Source organism: Oryctolagus cuniculus, chromosome 5 (assembly GCF_051225735.1).
Source record: "Oryctolagus cuniculus isolate XC-2025 breed Fujian yellow rabbit chromosome 5, ASM5122573v1, whole genome shotgun sequence".
NCBI classification, from domain to species: Eukaryota; Metazoa; Chordata; class Mammalia; order Lagomorpha; family Leporidae; genus Oryctolagus; species Oryctolagus cuniculus.
The window spans coordinates 6116682-6137395 of record NC_142871.1 but is presented as its reverse complement, the minus strand read 5'-3'; the positions used below and the strand labels follow the sequence as shown (position 1 = coordinate 6137395).

The window sequence follows — 20714 nt, the reverse complement described above, 5'->3', positions numbered from 1 at the left end:
ACAAATCATGGGCTGTAAGAAAATACTTACAAATCACATATCTGATATAGAATTTATATATAGCATACATTTAAATGTCTCAAACTCAAGAAGAATATTAAGAAACAAGTCAATTTTAAAAATGAGCAAATGCTTATAATACTTTATGAAAGAAGATGTATGAATAACAAATGAACATATTAAAGATCTTCAACATCATTCGTAATAAAAGAAATGTAAATAAAATCCTAACATCCCCAACATGCCTGTCAGAAGAGCTTAACGATTTAAACTTTACACTGATAATTTTAAAGGCTAGTAAGTATTCACGATAACTAGGAACTAATACATTTTTGGAAAACAGTTTGGCAGTTCCCTACAGGGTTAAATATTCCTTCCCATACAACACAGCAGTCCTATTCTATTTCATTGACCCACATAAAATCAAAATTTATGTTCAAGCAAAAGCCTGTGCTTCAATGATAATAGTGGTGTTGCTCATAATTATCGCAAAGTGGAAGTTCATCACCTGAATGGATAGTTTGAATTACCAAATATCATACAATAGAATACAATACAGCAATAAAAAAGATCTGCAAAAAAATAGGTTAAAGTTAAATAGAAAATATTGATTACATGTAATACAAGTAAATATTGTTTCACAAAACTTCTCTACATACTGACAGAATTGGTTTGTGATACAGAGTGGATTTCTTAGTGTGGGAACTGCAGAAGAAAGTCTGAAAACACTACTCCTGGTGGGAAAACAGACTCAAAGGATTTTACCGAGGTCAGAACTCACCCAGAACACAGTATAAAACCGAACTCAACTATTTATCAAACCACTATCCAAATTTATATGTGATTTATGATTGTGTGTTCATTTAACTCTTCCTTTAACCTTAATTAAATTCCTTAAAAGCCTTTTTTAAATTCCTTGAACCTTAATTCTATGCCTTAATTCCTTTCTTTCTTTCTACCATTTACCACTGATATATTGCTATAGAGTGTTGAAATTACAAGCACAATTTAAATATGTACTATGAAGGAAGATAATGACATCACAGTAATTTTTTTTTACTTTTTTGAGACAACATATTTTTAATTTACATTATAGTCCAAGGCATTGTGCTCCACTAAATATAAAGTTCAATAAATAAAAAGTAAAAAGACAATAGTTCAGCAGGAATTTAGGCAAGGCCCAGAAACAATAACAAATAAAGAGATGTTCAACTTCATGCATATAAAATGAATTTTAAAAGTCACAGATCATTAAAACTATAGTAGTATATAATTCCTAAAATTTGACAAAGATTAAAACAAAGCTTACAAAAACTATATTTGTAGTTTTTATTATATTTTGATTCTGTAAAAATATTTTAGCTCCTACATGTGACAGAGAATATGCAGTATTTGTCTTTCTGTGTCTAGCTCATTTTAATTAACATGATATCTTCCAGTTGCAAACATTTTGATACAAATGACAGAGTTGTATTAGTTTTTATGGCTGAATAATATTTGATTGTGTATATATTTATCATATTTTCTTTATCCATTCATTTGATTATAGACACCTAGGTTGAGTCCATATTTGGCTACTATGAGCCATGCTGCTATAAACATGTGGTACAGGTACCTCTTTGATACAAGGTATTCATGTCTTTTAGATATATGCTCAGAAGTGGGATTGCTAGATCATATGGCAAGTCTATTTCTAGTTTTTAAATAAATCTCCATACTGTTTTTCACAGTGACATCACAGTAATGTTTAATGTCCCCCTTTATAAAGTCACATCTTGGTGCCGGCCCCGTGGCGCAATAGGTTAATCCTCTGCCTGCAGTGCCAGCATCCCATATGGGCACCGGTTCTAGTCCTGGCTGCTCCACCTCCAACCCAGCTCTCTGCTGTGGCCTGGGAAAGCAGTAGAAGATGGCCCAAGTCCTTGGGCCCCTGCACCCACATGGGAGACCTGGAAGAAGCTCCTGGCTCCTGGATTCAGATCGGCCCAGCTCCAACAGTTGTGACCATGTGGGAGTGAACCAATGGAAGGAAAATCTCTAACTCTACCTCTCAAATAAAATCTTTTTTTTTAAAAAAAAGTCACATCGAAAAAGTGTGAGGGAACAAAATGCCCAAAGAGGCTAGTTCAATAAAGATATGTTCTGGTTATTGGAACTTGACAAGAGCAGAGAACTCCTTTAGAAGAAAAGAGACAAAACAAACTTAGAAAAACTGCATATGCTACTTCAGATGCATATGTTGTACAACAACATAAAGATCTCATTCTCCAAAGAGTTGGTTTATGTGGAAATTATGCACAAAGCCTCAGGAATGTGAATTTGTAGAATTAACCATTAGGAGCAATTGTAATATTTGAAAATGAATCCCTTACATAATGATTAATATTACAAAGGAGAATTATGATTTCAGTACATATATCTTGGTGTTGCTGTCAGACTGAAGGCATGAGAAAGCGACTTTGAACATTGGTGTGTTCTTATAAATTTAAAGGATGCATGAAAAAGAACAATACTGAAGAACTGATATCTCTTTGTTTGGCCTTTTCAATCTATGTAGACACGCACACGCACTCGCAGATAGGCAGGCAGACTAAAATATATTTAGATGGTACTTCTTTGTATTCTTCTACTGCTTCCTTCTTCACCAAGCAATGTACCACAGATATCCTCTCTCATTCTGACAAATACATAGCTTCCATTTTATAGATGAGCTATAGTTTATTTAATAATGATTAATTAATAAGGGTGTCTTCTCTGTTCAATCTTGTATTTTAATAAAGATAAAGGTAATTGTGCCTATACATTAAGAAAGATATCATTATAGTTTTATGTGTTGCTTTTTAACTGATATTATTTATCTTTTTTTAAAGATTTATTTATTTATTTGAAAGAGAGAGGAGAGGCAGAGAGAGAGAGAGAGAGGTCTTCCATCCAATGGTTCACTCCCCAGAAGGCCACAACAGCTGGAGCTGAGCCCATCCAAAGCCAGGAGCTTCTTCCGGGTTTCCCACACGGGTGCAAGGGCACAAGCACTTGGGCCATCTTCTACTGCTTTCCCAGGCCATAGCAGAGAGCTGGATGGGAAGTGGAGCAGCCGGGACTAGAACCAGTGCCCATATGGGATGCCGGCACTTCAGGCAAGGGCATTAACATGCTGCACCACGGCGCCGGCCCCGGATATTATTTCTTAATTTATCTACTTTGAGCAGTGCATTTTTATTGTCTTCCATGGGTTATGAGGAATTGCAAGCACTTATATTCATTATCTCATTCTTTCCTCTTTCACCTCCTGACTTTTGGTACTTATGTTTTAGTTTTAGCTCCTCCACTAGTTATTTATAACTCCAAGCAATCTATACTTAAATTTTTTTGTAAACTTATCAACCTCTGCCGTTTCGGTGAAAATAAGAAATCATTGTAGACATGCTTCCTTCCACTGTTTCCATGTACTGCCATCTTGTTATTGTTAATTATACTGTTCTCTCTAACATCAAGACAATGATTTAGTTTCCAATGCTTAGTGCACAATTTGTACAAAATTAAACCTAATATTAGCAACATTTCTAGCATTATGGCTACTGAATATTATTCATCAAAGAATCATGTAGTATAAATAGACCCATAGGGAAGAAAAATTTATCCAACACTAAGGTCTTACTGCCTTAAGGAGAAATTTCAATGTTCCAGGCTACAGTGGATTATCTTTTAATTCCCTTTTAGTTACAGAAGTTTCTCCTAGGCTATATTCAAGTACCACTTTTCCTGTATCATATGCCATCCTTTCACACACAATTTTTTGGATTATCACTCAATAAATTTTCACATATACATTATTTACCAATCTTTACATTCTTCTCAGAATTCTACATTTACATTAATTTTTTGTCAGGTTTTTGGAAATACTGCTTTGAGAGCATCTAGGATCTACTGTTGCTGATGAAAAATCCGATATTAGCCTAATTTTGATTCTTGCACAGATTTCATTCTCATTGAAATATAGTGACATCATCTTTTTTAACCTGATAATTTGGAAATTTCACCAAGATATGTCTATATATGGTTCATGCTATCCATCCTGCTTGCCATATTTGTAATCTGAGTAGTGATGTCTGTAGTTGATTGAAGAGATTAATGGCACCAATTAATGCATATCTTTGGTACAGCCCATACAGTGCTCTCTGGACCTGCTCAGGTCATTTGCTTGGGCCCATGGGACAGCAGAAAAGAAAGTAAGCAGACTTGAAAAAGCAAGAGCCTTGGAAACTGCACTCATGAATCTATTAGGAATCTTGCTGCCAACAGAGCAAGCCAAGACCGCCAGGCTGATGAGACACGCAGCACAGTTACTCCCATCCTCAAGGCAACATTCAACACCAGTCATGTGAAGGAGGGCATTCACGGGAGGGAGCTCATCTCCTATCAGCCAATCCCCAGGCAATCCTCCACCAACCAGCATTACATGGGCTGAGTGGAGTGAAAACAGCTAGCGAACCCTACCAGCCAAAGCACAAACACATAAGCTACATGAATGCTTACTGTTTCAAGCTACTCAGCTCTGTATTCATCTGTTGCACAACAAAAGTTAGCTGATACACAGCATTTCTTCAGCTTCTAAAAACAGTGTTGTCAGTACACTGTATTCTCTGCCTCCTGTTGTCTTCTGTTATATTAATCAGATGTTGAATCTACTAACTATCCACTACTGCTTTTAGCTTTTCTATGTTCCATTTTCTCATCTTTCTGTATTGAGAGTTAATTTTCTATTTAATCTGAAGATTTAAAAACAAGCTTAAGTTTCAACAATACTCTCTTTTTGTGTATCATATGGTTTAATAAATTTTTACTTTGGTAATCATCACTTATTTCTTGGAAATTTCTTGTTCTGATTTCTCCTTTCTCATTATATAGCCTTTTACAGCTATTACACCCTGAGGGTGACAATTAGACAGTTTTTTAAAGTGTCTTGTATTCTCTAAACTTCACATATTCTGGTACCAGTTATCCTCCCTGCTCATTTATGGATAGTTTTCCTTTAAATATATGATGACCATTAGATCTGATGCTCTAAATGAAAAATGATGACAATTCTTGTAGGTAGCTCAAATTGCTTCAATTACATTGTGAAAAACATTATTTCAAAGCCTTCTTCCAAGACTGAAAGAGACAGCAATAGCCAGAATGTTCTGTGGGTTTCACGGGGCAGAAAATCATGCAGCTAAGCTGGTGACTCCAGTGATTGCCAGATAAGATGAACACCATTTTATGTGCAAAATGTCTTATGAATCACACTCCTGGGCACTCTCCAATGTTCAGTGTAGGATTTCCCTGTGAAAAAATATGTTTTCCACTCCTTAATGCTACCATATGAGAAAAGAGAATGAAGCTAGTGTGTTTAGCCTGCTGATTCAAACAAGAGACACAATAATCAGCTTCACTTTTGACTTCTTTCCTGTTCTTATTTGTAGGCTTCTTCAGGTCAGCCTGACACTGAGAGTAGAATCCAGTGACCTTCATCTTTGAAAGAATATATTTTGAGGGAATCATTTACTTTTAAAAATGTTAACATTTCTAAAACAGAAACTTTATAAGGAAAACTTGGTTTTCTGTTAATTTCAAAGGAATATGTACACTGATGCACTTTCTGAAGGGTTTCAGGGATCAGCCATCTCATAGATGAATGTTGCCATTATCTGCAAACACTGCTGCACTAAGCACTCTAGAATTTAAAGTTCACTTAAGCTTTCTGACACTAAATGCTATTTCTTTTTTTATGTTTCCAAACTTAACAAAAGTAACAGAGGTGCAGAAGAAATTCAGTGTCTTAAAACAAGGTAAGCTTCTCCTCCAGCAGCTGCACAGATCAATCGTTTCCCAAGAGGAGGCTGTCAAGGTCGGAGAGTGGCAGGAGAGCAGCAGCCTCCCCGTCACATGGCAAGCTGCTCTCTGCTTGGCTCTGATGTGTTCCTATGCTCATTTGTGCTAAATCTCAAGGCTGGTGTCCAACAGGTCTGAGCAATCAAAAGGACTGTGTCTTACACACAAAAAATGCATTCTTAGTAAGGTTCTTTCTGTTTGTAAATTTTAAAAGAGATTCCCAAAAAAATCTGGCAGAAGAATCTAATTTCCAAATACAAATATACACATATGTCGAAAAACTAAAATGGAGTTGCTTTGCTTCAGGAGGCCAGAAGTGGGTGCAGAAAAGCCTTGGTACCTCAGAGTCCTGAGACGGTGCAAAGGTATCTATTTCCTCAAAAGAGACTGAAATCCACTTGTCTACCAAATTAGTGGGGGAGGGTGGTATCTGTGACTCGTATTTATTTTTATTTTTATTTTTTTATTTTATTGGATAGAGACAAACAGAGATTGTCAACCACTAGTTCACTCCTCATATGCACACAACTCTCAGGACTGGGCCAGGTTGAAGCCAGGAATCCAGAATTCAGCCTGAGTCTCCCATGCAGATGGCAGGAACCTCAGCATCTGAGCCATTATCTTCTGCTCCAGGCTGTGCATTAGCAGGAAGCTTGATCAGAAGTGGAGCAGCCAGGACCTGAACCAGCCACTCCAATATTGGGAACAGGTCACAAACAGCAAGATAAGCACTGAACAAAAGGTTTTCCTCTTATATTTTTGTTACTAGTAGAAATATGATTTCCATAAATATGTATTTTAAATTATTAAACAAATTATTAACTCATTTTTTAAACATCCTTGTGTAACCAAAATAGTATGGGGTCCTTTGAGGGCCACATGGGAAGAACAGGACACAATTCCTAATCTCTGTAAGTTCAAATATAAATCACGTAAGAGCAAATTTCAAAGTTTGTGGAAGAATGCAATTAAAATATGATGTTCATTTAGATGCAAAAAACTTGAAATCCATGCAAAGTTTTTTCATAATATATATTTCATGAACTTTCTGAAGACTCATCATACGCATAGATTAAAAAATCCTGATTCAAAATAAGCTCATCTTTTATTTTAAAGATTTATTTATTTATTTGAAAGTCAGAGTTACACAGAGAGAGGAGAGGCAGAAAGCAAGAGAGAGAGTGAGATGTCATCTATCCACTGGTTCACTCCCCAAAATGACTGCAATGGCCAGAGCTGCACCCATCCGAAGCCAGGAGCCAGGAGCTTCTTCTGGGTCTCCCACGTGGGTGCAGGGGCCCAAGGACTTGGGTCATCTTCTACAGCTTTCCCAGGCCATAGCAGAGAACTGGATCAGAAGTGGAGCAGCTGGGTCTTGACTAGTGGCCATATGGGATGCTGGCACTTCAGGCCATGGCATTAACCTGCTCCCACAGCGCCGGCCCCATAAACTCATCTTTTATCTCAATTTCCATGAACTTCTCAAAGTACCCTCTTATGAAGCTGAAGGCATATTGTAAAGTACTAAAACCACAGCAGGCTAATGTAGGTTGCAGCATTTAAGCGGATTAACTGGAGGAAGAGGAAGCATGTTACTTAGCTGTGTCTTAAAAGCATATTGGGATTCCAGCCACTCAGAGGAGGAAGAAAGCCAGCACACAAGTGTAGGGCACACAGATGGACTTCAGAGAAGTGGACACCCTGGGAATGTGGTAACAAAGCAGGCCTGTGTAACTCAAGAGGGAAAGGGCCTGTGTTGCATTTTGAAGGGAAACACAACTAATAGCTGAGTGCGGAAAATTAATTAGTGTTCAAACCACTTGCTGCCACTTCCTGCTATGCCTCCCCTGCTGGAGGATTGTGCTTCCCTTCTCTACTCAGGTAGAAACCTGCGCAAACCCCTTGCTTTGGCTGGCGAAATGGAAGCAGAAGAGCTTGCTGTGATCTCTCATACCCGTATCATAAGGCTGGACATTTTCCACACCCAACCAGCTCATTGGGCCTCTGTCCTGAGGAAGCCAATAAGAGCTATGCCGCTGCCAACCCTTGGTGAACCTACAGCCAGGCAAGAAACATTGTTGTCGTTGGAGCTGTTACCAGCGCAGGTTGTACTATCTGGATTGATATAAGAGGTAGGGTGGAATCAAAGATGCTGTTAAAGTGAGGAGCTGATGTCAGGCACAAGAGTCCAGTGTAGGTTAACCACCAGCAGTCATTTCCAAACATGCCTCTGCACAGTGCAGTTTTATCCTGGGAGTAGGGAACACTGAGCTTGCATCTGCCTTCATTTGCCATAGCAGCGCAGCAGTGTGGCAGCCGGTGTTCATGGCCCTCTCTCCAAGGTGAGAAGAGAAGCGTCTTCCTCAATCTTTGTTCAAATATCACTTTCTCAGTAAGGCATGACCCTCTCTTTCAAGCTGAAAACAGACCCTCATCATCTGTTGCACTCTGAATCTCCCCTGCTGTGTTTTCTCCAGTCTTGCACCACCGTGTGTGTGTGTGTGTGTGTGTGTGTGTGTCTGTGTAAAATATATACACCAGTTGCCTGCTGGAAAAAAACTTATCCAAAACTTATATAACACTTATCTAGTTGCAAAGCCCTGAAAATTACTTTACATCTCACAGTGCCTCCATGAAAAATGTCACAATTCCCTCTTTTACAGATGAGGCGGGGAGAAAGGATAAAATACTAGGAAATTTGCTCCAACTATTTCTTTAGTATCAACTTGCAAGAGAGACATCATCTGTTTTCTCCAAGAGATAAAGAATATCCTAGTTCAGACAGACTGTGACCTATACAAGCTTGACATATCTTGGTGAATGAATGACTTATTTACAACTGGGTAGGGTCTAGCAAAGTCTCTCATGATACTGCCAAAGACAGTAAGCACTGCTTGCAACCAAAGTCAGAATGTATTATTGTGACACTACCATTTGGAAGATGAAGGCTATACAAGGGCTTCAAAAAGTTCATGGAAAATGGAATTAAAAGATCAGTTTACTTTGGTGCAAAAATTGTGCTGAAATGCAAGCTTCAGTTTTTCATAATACACATTTTTCATAAAGTTTTTGAAGATGTCTCATATTTAGGTTTCCAGGTTCTTCTTCTTTTTTTTTTTTTTTTTTTTTTTTTTTTTTGATAGGCAGAGTGAGACAGTGAGAGGGAGAGACAGACAGAAAGGTCTTCCTTCTGTTCATTCACCCCCCAAATGGCTGCTACATAGGATGATTAAAACTAAATTGGGGCTGGCGCCGTGGCTCAATAGGCTAATCCTCTGCCTTGCGGCGCCGGCACACCGGGTTCTAGTCCCGGTCGGGGCGCCAGATTGTGTCCCGCTTGCCCCTCTTCCAGGCCAGCTCTCTGCTATGGCCCGGGAGTGCAGTGGAGGATGGCCCAAGTGCTTGCGCCCTGCACCAGCATGGGAGACCAGGAAAAGCACCTGGCTCCTGGCTTGAGATCAGCGCGATGCGCCAGCCACGGCAGCCATTGGAGGGTGAACCAACGGCAAAAGGAAGACTTTCTCTCTGTCTCTCTCTCTCACTGTCCACTCTGCCTGTCAAAAAAAAAAAAACAACAACAACAACAACAAAAAACACCTAAATTGGGGGCCAGTGCTGTGGTGTAGTGGGTAAAGCCACCACCTGTAGTCCCATATGGTCACTGGTTCAGAGTGGACATGGATGGGCCCAGCAGCCATTTGGGGAGTGCAGCCATTGCAGCTATTTGGGGAGTGAACCAGCAAATGGAAAACCTCTCTCCCACTCTCTCTCTCTGCCTCAGCCTCTGTAAATCTGCCTTTCAGATAAATAAATAAATATTAAAAAAGAAAAACTAAAAGTGGACCTGGCATGACTGTATTGGTTTTCAAGTACTAGCTCAACAGTAATCCAAGGTCCAACAATAATATAAGGTCCAATGGGTGCTTTAATGAACAATGGCTTTTAATTTTGCAAAAGAGACAGGAGTACAGTTCAAAATGATGTGATTTAATGTTTAACTTTAACTCAGTGAAAGTATTTTTATAAAGCAGTTGTACTAAATTATGTCTCTTACAATTCTGAGTATTTTACTATGTGAAAACTCTATGATAGGAGTCACTATAAAATGTCTAATTTAAAACTAATCATTGGAAAATAATCTATAATGAATAGCAAAAGAATAATCTGATACTTCAGGAATTTCCAACTACCCAATTCAGATACAAGAAACACTTTTGCTTGCTATATCTTTCATTTACATATTGGGCATAAAATATTCCCAAATAGTGACATAGTTATAAATTATATTTTAGTTGAATATAGAATACACCACATAAATCAAAGTTTTGACACAGAGTTAATTAAGAAAAGTCCAGTTGTACAACATTTTTTGTGTGTGGAAAAAGAAGTAATACAAAATGGTTGACCATATGGTCTGTTAGTCCTTTTGTTAATCACCTACAAATCACTACAGAGATTTTACAGCTGCTACTTCTTATTAACTGTAGCATGGTTTCCCCCGAGATTTGATTCTTTTGAAACAATCTTATTTTAACTACTAACATTCATATTTTTAATAGTCTATTACAAGAAGATTGGCTATTCAGCACATATATTTAAAGGAATGATGCTTTATATTAAATTCAGGTTAATTACTTGATAAAAGCTTCAGCAAACTGAAATATTGCAATCATTTTAATTTAAGTCAACATTTCGATATTCTCCATGAACATCTGAGAGCCTGGAGATGAAATGCAGCAGGCAGACATTTAAGGTTATACAACAGCTTCTGATCTAGAAGGCAATTTGTTATTTCTTAAAAATGATCTATTTTATATAAGCCATATCTAATTTAGAACATGTGCTTTAAACAATGTTGAGATAAACAGCATTCAAATAAGTTGGAATTTCATCACTCAAGAAATCTAGAACAATTATTACTTTTTCAAAGTTAAGCAGTTGGATAGAATGTCAGAGAACATGACATGAAATCAAAATAAAATTGAAGTATAAAATCCTGATAAAACACTTAATTCTGTTCTCACCTGAAAGTGTTTGTAACAACTCTACTCTTTATCCAATTGAACTGCTGAGCCTCCGCGCAAATCCTGACCCAGCCGAGATCATGACTGACTCCTCACTTGCATCTACTGTACACAATGGTCCTCTTAAATAAGTTCTAGAAGTATTGACTGAAATAAAAGATCTATACATCTCAAATGAAATAAATGTCTTACTTTGGTAATGCATACATTGATCTGTCACTTTTGTCAAATGATAATAGTATATAAGAAGCCAAAAATTTTACTGAGTATAGGAAATAATTAACCAATATCCAAAAAGCCCTTTTAACAAACAGTTACAAATTCTTCTAAGCTTGATACTGCCCTGCCAAGCTAACAGGTTTTCTTCTTACTAACTGCGCAGATTTTCAGAAAAGCTAATATCAATTACTTTGATTTCCCAGGCTGCTCAAACTGCTAATGGAACTTAGTAATTAAAGTTCTTTTAAAACAATCCCACTCTGAGTATCTCTCTGCTCAGCCTTAGCGCGAGCAGCCGTCCACATTATCATCAATCGTTGACAATGTAATATACATTGGATGTAGTAGAGGTGATCATTATCTAAAATCCTGTTTCTGAAATGTGACTTCTATCCCAGAAAGAGCATGTAATGAGGATTTAAGATATTTCTTTCTCTGATAACGATTCTATCATGAATCTTGTATACATTATTCATATTCAGAGGCAAAGATCTCTACTTGAAATATTCCTGGTCTCCTTCATAGTATGTGAATTCTGCCATCATTTTAAAAGGCCATTTTCCCCATTTCCTATCTTTAACCACAAACGTAATAAGATACAGATACACAACACACATGATATTGTCTTTCACTTGTATTGGAGCAGATCCCCAAATTGATCATTAGCATCCAGAACAATATATTTCCCTAACAGAACTGCAAATGTGCAAAGCAAAAGCAAAATAAACAAACAAAAAACAGGGGCAGGGGAAGCAAAATGAGTTTGAAAAGGAAAATAAAAAGTCAACAATTTTATAGAGCTGTTGGGCAGCAGCTCAAAGGGCCTTCGGTAAAGTGACAAGTATAATTCAAGAAATCATAAGCTCTTCTGGTAAAATGGTCATCTTGTCCAAAGCTTCACTCAAACACATCAGGATTTGCACCCACCCACCATACTAATGAAACTGTTAACATAGTGCATTGGGAGGGCTGGTACAGTGACCTACTGTGCACAATGTTTCTGGAGAAAAATAAAACCTTCAGAGCAGAGTCATTTGCATTAGTCTTCAACAAGCCTGAGGAATGACTTTCATTACAGTCCATATAATGTTGTATCAAGTCGTCCATAAATTTAAAGCCAAAATTAAATCACCACAGTCAACAATCAATTACTGCTAGAGGACTCATTGCCTTTATTGCTTCGGTTGTAGCAACAAGTTTTGCAAAAACAAACTACAATACCAACTCTGTGGCCTGCTTGGGAGTTTCTTGTAAGATGGGCTATTTAAGAATGATTTTCTTTAACTGTAATAAGGAAGAGATATAGGGAAACAAGACAAAAACAAAAATTGTAATGATAGGAAAAACTGTGCCCAAGACAAGTATAATATAACATATAACCTTGGATATAAATCCAATTGGTAGTTCTAATATAATAGAGGTAATGAGGCTAACTTCTCTAGAATAATACATTTTATAATCATCTTCTTGGTGGCAAACATATAAAAAACTGAAATTCACAGAATTTTTAGGTATAATCATGTGTGAAAATGATTTTAATTTAAAATATTAAATAGTTTTAACTTTCAAGACTTGTCATATATAATTTATACTTTATGTTTGCATGATTTTTGAATATATCATTAATATGTATATTATAGTATTCACTATTCTTCCTTATGTCACCATACAGCTTACATGGGCCTGTATTCACAGTATAAATCATCAGGAGGGACGACTGTTTAGCACAGCAATTAAGATGCCAACTTACAGCCCCTATCAGTGTACCCAGATCTGAGTTTCAGACTCACTCCTGATTCCATCTTTTTGCCAAGGTACACCCTGGAAAGCAGCAGATGATAGCTTAAGTACTTGGGTTCCTCCCCACCCTCTTCCATGGGAGACACAGATTGAGTTCCAGCTTCTGGATTTGACCTAGCCTATCCTCTGATGTTGTGTGCATTTGGGGAGTGAACCAGCAGATGGGAGATGGAGATCTCTCTTTGTCTCTATCTGTCTCCATTTCTCTGTCTCTCTACCTTTCAGGTAATAAAAACCCAAAAAACAAATCAAAACAAAATCATCAAGCTAAATCTTTAAATAAGTCATCTATTTAGACACTGGGAAAGGAGAGATTATAATTTGTAAAGTTTCACTATCTAGAGCAGTTCTGGTGCATATAAAAACAGATTTATAGACCTTCACACACTTGGCTGGTTTTTGACTTGTGAAAACAGGAATTCAAATAGACCTGGAGACTGCAGATTGCCTTGGTTTTGCACCCACTCCCTGATTGGAAGTGTCAGTGAGCACAAACACTGGTGTCGCCAGTCCTATATCCCTTTCTTTGGGACCCTGCATGTACCTGGAATGGCAGAAAGATGAAATGGAGTGAGGGAAGCAGGAGGGCTATGCCCCCTGAACTAAAAAAGATAGCAAAGCCTAGAAAACCGCTTTTTATCATTGCCACAAATGTTCTAGGTACAAGTGGTTTGGCATGCAAAGTACATTCAGCTAAACATTAGTAACTTATGATTAGGAATGGAAAATGCTAAAGAAGAAATGAGAGCATTACAGAGAAAATGCAGCACATGAAGAAACCACTACTTGGCATGGAGGCAACTAACCAGCATTCGCAAAATGCTCCAGTGGCAATGCCATTCCTGAACACACAGACTTCCTGGACCAGGAAGTCAGAATTCCCAGACCTGAGTGTATCTTCACCTCCTTCTGCCCTGGGTGCCTCCCACAGAGGACTCAGGTCACCAGCTTTGGAAAGCTCCCCTCATGTCACTTCTGCTGAAACTCTTACCACTCGTATGGTAGGAACACATTTACACACCTCTGTCTTCCTGCCTCCATACCTCTCAAGGAGCAGATTTCATTGTCTTGTTCAGCTGTGCCACTAGTATGACTGCTGACACTGGTGAGAAATGGACACCTATTCATTTAATTGGATGAACTTTGCTAGATATCAACATTCACACTTGTTAATACTGATGATTGATGTCCCTTTCATTCTCTGTAATTCAATGATTTCACTGTATTTTACATCAGCTATTTAGTTCTATATTTTGCACATGCTAAAGAACAAAGCACATTTTATACTTCACCTTGATGTCACCCTTCACACATGCCAGCTGTGGGTGCTCAAAGGCCTCAAGTTTCATCCATAACAGGTATCAGGCAACCACTTACATATTTTTAACAAATGGGATTGGACATAGACATGGGTCTAAAGAAAGGCTGTCAACTGTCATGAATTCAATTACCAAAATATACAATTTCCTCTACAGATGTTTCCTACACTCTTTATTGTTTCTATTACAGTAGGCAGTGTTTGCAACAGAAACCATGATACAAACTCTGTTGCCTGCCTGGGAGTTTCTGTAAGAAGGATGCCTGTAAGACTCTATTTTATCATCCTCTTCCCTTTACATCCCTCTCTCTCTCCTCCATCTCTCTTCTCTGTTTTCATATTTAACGAGAAACATTAAAAGTCATGAGGTGAATACCTCAACGGCATGACCACTGCAGGTTTGGGGCCTGGGAGCCTGGGAGCCTGGGAGCCTGAGATCTAAGAAATATTACCACTCTTTCCAGCCTCCCAACCTCAATTCTTTGTGCACATTCACTGAATGGTACCCCAACTCTGAAGCAGGAAGACAGCAGGCACATCTCAGAGACAAAGCTGGCTCTCAAACTGCCACATGTCACAAAGCATCCTGGGTAGAAGCCTTTCTGTAAGAATTAAAATGGTTCTGCTGGTCTGAGTACTATGACTGAGGGGTAGTGGAAACTACAGAAAAAAATTAAATATTATGAAGATACTTGCTGAATCTCAGTAACAGTTACATATTGCTTAAATATTAACATATTTACAAAAACGCTAATGCTAAATTGGTCTAATTTTCATATATTCTTAATTCAAATATTGGGAATATTGGGCAATACTCTTTTCTGTTGAAACGAGTCACAGGGGGAAAAATATCAGTGACATCAGTACACAAGAACAGCATCAAATGTTTGGCTAAGATAAGGCTTCGAGGTTATGGAGTCACGTCCAGCCACTGTGGAGCAAGAACAGAAGAACAAAACCTAACCAAGAAGTAAGATCTAGTTATGTTGCTAACCTTCACACCTGACTAATCAGGAAGTATGGTCCAAAAAAGTTAGAAATTGCTAAAAGGTAATATGCCTGTGAAAGGTATCTTAAGAGAATTGATTAAGTAGTCTCATAGGCAAATCCTAATTGTCTGTGGGTTGTTTCAGCAGAAGTGACATGAGGGGGAGCTTTCCAAAGCTGGTGACCTGAGTCCTCTGTGGGAGGCACCCAGGGCAGACAGAGGTGAAGAATATAATAGAAATCTTGTTCCAGATTTTTACATTACCAGTCTAGGCATGGTGACCTGTATGGAGATCACCATATGATCTACTGCATGTAGATGTTGTACAACAGAAATGAAGCCAGCGCCCATGAAGAAGCACGATGCAGTCGGAGACGCTGCCCTCATGCAGCATTCATCATGCTTGAGTCCCCCCCCCACCCCGAACAAGCTCATTATTCCCAGCATTCCACTTATAACATAAAAGAACCATCCTTGTGATTTTCCAGAGGTCCCCCTGGAGAATGCAAAGACAGCATTAAGTGCAAAGTATGTCCTGGGGGAAAAGTGTGTTTCTAAATTCAGGATCACATCTGGGAAAGGCAAAAATCAAGAGCTGTCAGAGGAAATTTGCTCACTTGAATAAGAGAAAACCACTGGAGCATGAGAAACAATCCTTGGTCGCTTATTTATTCAGAGTGACCAAGGAAGGCACCCAAGTGTGAGGAACCTCTAGCTCCTGACAAGAGAGGAACAGGGATCCTTGGTTATTTGTTTGTAATGTTTCTTTTGTTTTGTTTTAGTAAATAGTCAAGGACTTGATAAGGTCAACCCAAAACTGAGACAGTATTCTGCTGAGAAACAGAATCTCTGCTCCTAGGCAGATTACTCAGAAGGTAAAGACTAACGTGCATCATTCTTGGTTCACTCTGAGTCTTTGAGAATTCTAAGATCAATTTATCATGCTAACTTGAAGAAGTCATTTTTTAGTTTTGTGCTGATGTCATGTTTGGCATCTCATGTTTCCATGAGATTCATTTATTTCCTTGAATTGTTTTGTGAATAACTCTATCAAAACTATGAAAACTTGACTAAAAACTTAACACATTTCAGTATTTCCTTTCAGACTCAGATATTATAAAACATGGTAAATAAAACTCACTTCACTGAGACATTCTACAATATGCCATCTACACATCGTAATTCACCATTCTCTTCAGAGACTTGAACAAACCAATACTTTACCTAGTCTCTCTGTTTTTCACTTTTTTCTCAAAAAAACCAAAAATATTTACATAGCTATATTCCTTTGTCATTATCTCCCCTAATGACAATATTAGTAATAATTTTTAGAAATGCTATAACTAGTACTGAAACAGTATTTTACACTTTGTGTTTCTGTGTGGGTGCAAACTGATGAAATCGTAATATATACTAAATCAATCTTCTGTATATAAAGATAATTGAAAATGAATCTTGATGTGAATGGAATGGGAGAGAGAGTGGGAGATGGGAGGGGTGTGAGAGGGAGGGAAGTTATGGGGGGGGAGCCATCGTAATCCATAAACTGTACTTTGGAAATTTACTAAATACAAGTTAAAAAAAAAAGAAAGAAAGAAAAAAAAGACAAAAAAAAAGAAATAGAAATTTCTATTTCACAGAGAATATTGGCTCAGAAGTAAGAGAATTGTCTGTTATATGTAGCATTTCAGCCTGTAAGCAAAGTTCATAAACACACAGAATATTTACACTTTTCTAAAGTCATACTCACCCCAATTCACTTCCATAAACTGTCCAAATACGAACACATTCATTGATATGATCCAAAAAATAAAAAATAGAAATGTAAAAATTTGTATTCTATATGATTTAGAAATTTTTAAAATATCTAAAATATTCTTCTTAATTTAATACTAATCTCAATTTTGAAGTTATCTTAGCCTTGAAATTATGTTTAAACTGATACTATATAAAACATAACTATTAGTATAAAATCATTGGTTAAAATCATGATTCAAAATATTTGCTTTTTTTTGGAAAACATGTCCCAATTGTAAACATTATAAAGGAAAAATGCTATATAAGTGGTTTAGAAAACTTAGATTGGTGACGTCAAGAAAAATACTAAAACTTATAAAAAATAATGTGTCCTTATTCTTAAAACTGAAAAATCAGAACAAAGTAATAAAACATTTTTTCCTTAAAGAAAAAGCATTAAACAAATTTAACATATTGAAAGATCCATCTTGATTATATGAGCTTCGGGTCTTAAAAGGTTTCTTTTAAGTAGTTTCCAAAGAAGAACATTTTAAGGCTGAACAGTACTAGAAGTGAATCTGAATTTTCTGAACATCTTAAATTGAACATAATTTAAATATGAACATTTGTTGAATTAATTGCAGAGCACAAGAAAATTGAAGGATATAGTAGATTTGACAGTTAACAACATGGATTAAAAGTTTTATGCTTTCCTATCCATTTTATATTCTCAGATCCAATACTGATGCAGTGGCTCAATACCTAATCAGACATAAAAACTGACATAGACACGATGCTGGGCAATAAGAATGAAGAACAAACATATCTTCCACTATGTGCAGTTATTTGAGAAGAGCTGTCAAATTTTAAATTCACCTGGAAATAAGAACACTTGCAGATATACTTCAGCATGAAGGCAAATAAAAGAAAATCATACGTACTTTCAATTAATGGGTATTTTTGTGGAAAGTTGCAATGTTCTGACACGTATATCTGGTGTTTATAATTTTATTTCCAAATTCTAAGCAAATGAATAATAATAATGGCTTTATGTTTACTATTAGCCTATGAATATACTGACTTTTATTAATACAGTGAGTTTTAAATGGTTTCAAAATGAAGGTTTTACTCAGTTTTTAAAATGCTTTTATTATTTATGAAATATATTAAATTTTCAATTTAGTAATTTAGTTTACTTAATACTCATTTTTCCACATGCATGGTAATGAATTGTTCAACTTATTAATATACTCTGGGATTCCATAATTTTAAATATTGTACCTGCTGTTGCTGCTGACATCCCCTACCATCAGCAGAAATCATCCCTGTGGGTGTTAAGGACCTATCTATGATAGTACACTTTTCTGGTGCCACTGTTGCTGCCACTAGAGGTCCCCATGCCAGTGGTGATCATTCTCTGGGATTCAGGATGTTTCTGGCCAATATGCCCTCAGCAGTACTTTGGTAGTTAATAGAGGCTTTGATTGCCAATCAGCACCAATCCCCTGGGTCTTGAGGTCACATATCCCTGGCAGCCAGCATCTACTAAAAAGTCACACTACTACCTTCACAAAAATTAAGCATGAGACATTCATATATACCACTGATGTTGATTACAGCTTAAGAATTCATATAGAGGTTAAACCTCTGTGCCCAATTAAGGTCAAAACCAAAGCATCCTAACCAGTCAATGCCCTAAAACTCACCTACAGGAAAATGTGTATTTCCCTGTGAAAGATATTCCATAATATTAGAAGAGATGACTGTTACGAAATGAGGAAAATAATCCATGATCTGAAAGAGGAAAAAAAAAAAGACATAGAGTTCACTTAAAAATCCTGATGCTGAAGGGTTGATACTGTGGCATAGTATGCTAAGCCTCTGCTTAGGGAGCCAGCATCCCATATAGGCAAGGGTTTGTGTCCTGCCTGCTCCTCTTCTGATCCAAAGCTCTGCTTATGGCCAGGAAAAGCAATGGAAAATGTTCTAAGTGCTTGGGCCCCTTCATACTCGTGGGTGAACTGGAAGAATCTCCTAGCTCCTGGCTTCTGATCAGTGCAGCTTCAGCTGTTGTGGCCATTTGGGGAGTAAACCAGCAGATGAAAGACTTCTCTCTCTGTCTGTAACTCTAGCTCTTAAAGAAATAAATAAAATCTTTTAAAAAAATTTTTAAAAACTTTGAAGCTGAATAATTCAGAGGAAAAAAAGGCAATGTAACATCAGCAAAAAAATAGGACAAGCAGAAGGAAAAAATATTGTAACTTAAAGATGGACGTTTTTGAAATAATCCAGCCATAGAAAAAATATTCTTTAAAATAAAGAAAGCCTAAGAGATTTTGATGTATTGTTAAGCAAACAAGTATTTGTATTGTGGGAGTTCCAGGAGGAAAAGAGGAGAAAAGTATAGAAGCACTTAGGCAGTGAAATAATAGCTAAAAACTCCTACAACCTTGAAACAGATATAGACATCCAGATCTAGGAAGCTTAGAAGAAACCAAATGTACTCAACCAAAAAAGGCTCTCTCCAAGACATATTACAGGCAAACTGACAAAAGAACAAGTCAAAGGGACTGCTAAAAATAGCTAGAGAAAAGCATCAAGTCATATATAAGGGAATATCCATTAGACTAACAGAAGATTTCTCAGCAGAAATTGTATGCACCAGCAAGGACTGGGATGATATAGTCAGAGTCCCAAAACAAAAACTGTCAACCAAGAATAATATATCCAGAAAGCAAAATAACAGGAAAGCTTCTTACTTATCAATCACCTCTAACTTAAATGGATTAAATCCCTCAATCAAATGATGTAGATGAGACAAGTAGATTAAAAAGAAGACTCAACTATATGCTGCCTTAAAGAAATTGGTTGAACCAGTAAAGCCTCATGTAGACTGAAAGTATGAGGATGGAAAACATACTCCATGCAAATGGAAACCAAAAGCATCCTTTGTCCTCAGTGTTTGAAGACAGGACTGGAGAGCACCTTCACTGGAGTAACAGTTAATGCTCAGGTACACATAGCCTAAAATCTGAAGCCTTTTCCCAAAGCCCTAGACATATATCTAGAAAACAACTGAACCTTTCAGAGAGATAGACACTGCCCCACAAAGAGACCAATATTCCCATAAAAACTACTCATTGACCTCCATTGGCTTCAGAGAGCACTAATTCTCTTGACAAACTTGTGGTCAGATAGTTTCTGCTAGATGTCAACAAAAACAAATTTGATTATTTAATGATGTAAGCATGCATTTGTGTGTGCATACACATATGCATGTTTGTGTTTATGTGTATATATGTATTATATATAACTAAAACTTTTCTTTCAGTGATTTATAAAGTGTTTAACTGTACATGCATTCCATATATTTATTTTTCATATTGTAATATGCATATAGTCCATTGAAACTGTTTTTTTAATAAAACTTTGTGGGTTTTTTTTTGTATTTATTTGACAGGTAGAGTTATAGACAGTGAGAGAGAGAGACAGAGAGAAAGGTCTTCCTTCCATTGGTTCACTCCCTAAATGGCCGCTATAGCCGGAACTGCGCTGATCCAAAATCAGGAGTCAGGTGCTTCTTCCTGGTCTCCCACGTGGGTGCAGGGCTCAAAGACTTAGGCCATCCTCCACTGCTCTCCTGGGCCGCAGCAGAGAGCAGGACTGGAAGAGGAGCAGCCGGGACTAAAACCGGAACCCATATAGGATGCCGGCGCCGCAGGCGGAGGATTAACCAAGTGAGCCACAGTGTTGG

General features: G+C 37.4%; 1 protein-coding gene across 13 annotated transcripts in view; it reads right to left on the bottom strand.

Annotated features, from left to right (window-relative positions):
* PRKN (parkin RBR E3 ubiquitin protein ligase) overlaps positions 1–20714 on the bottom strand; it is a 1393119-nt gene that overhangs the window by 1284983 nt on the left and 87422 nt on the right. For 7 of the 13 annotated variants that reach the window (XM_051855165.3, XM_089332479.1, XM_089332481.1 and 4 more), the window contains exon 2: positions 18667–18754. The exons of 5 other annotated variants lie outside the window; for them this stretch is intronic. In XM_051855165.3, the coding sequence (XP_051711125.3) occupies positions 18667–18751 (85 nt within the window). In that variant the 5' untranslated portion in view covers positions 18752–18754. Of the gene's footprint in view, positions 1–16973; positions 16993–18666; positions 18755–20714 lie in introns of all 13 variants that reach the window. One more of the 13 variants, XM_051855167.3, reaches the window with a different exon arrangement.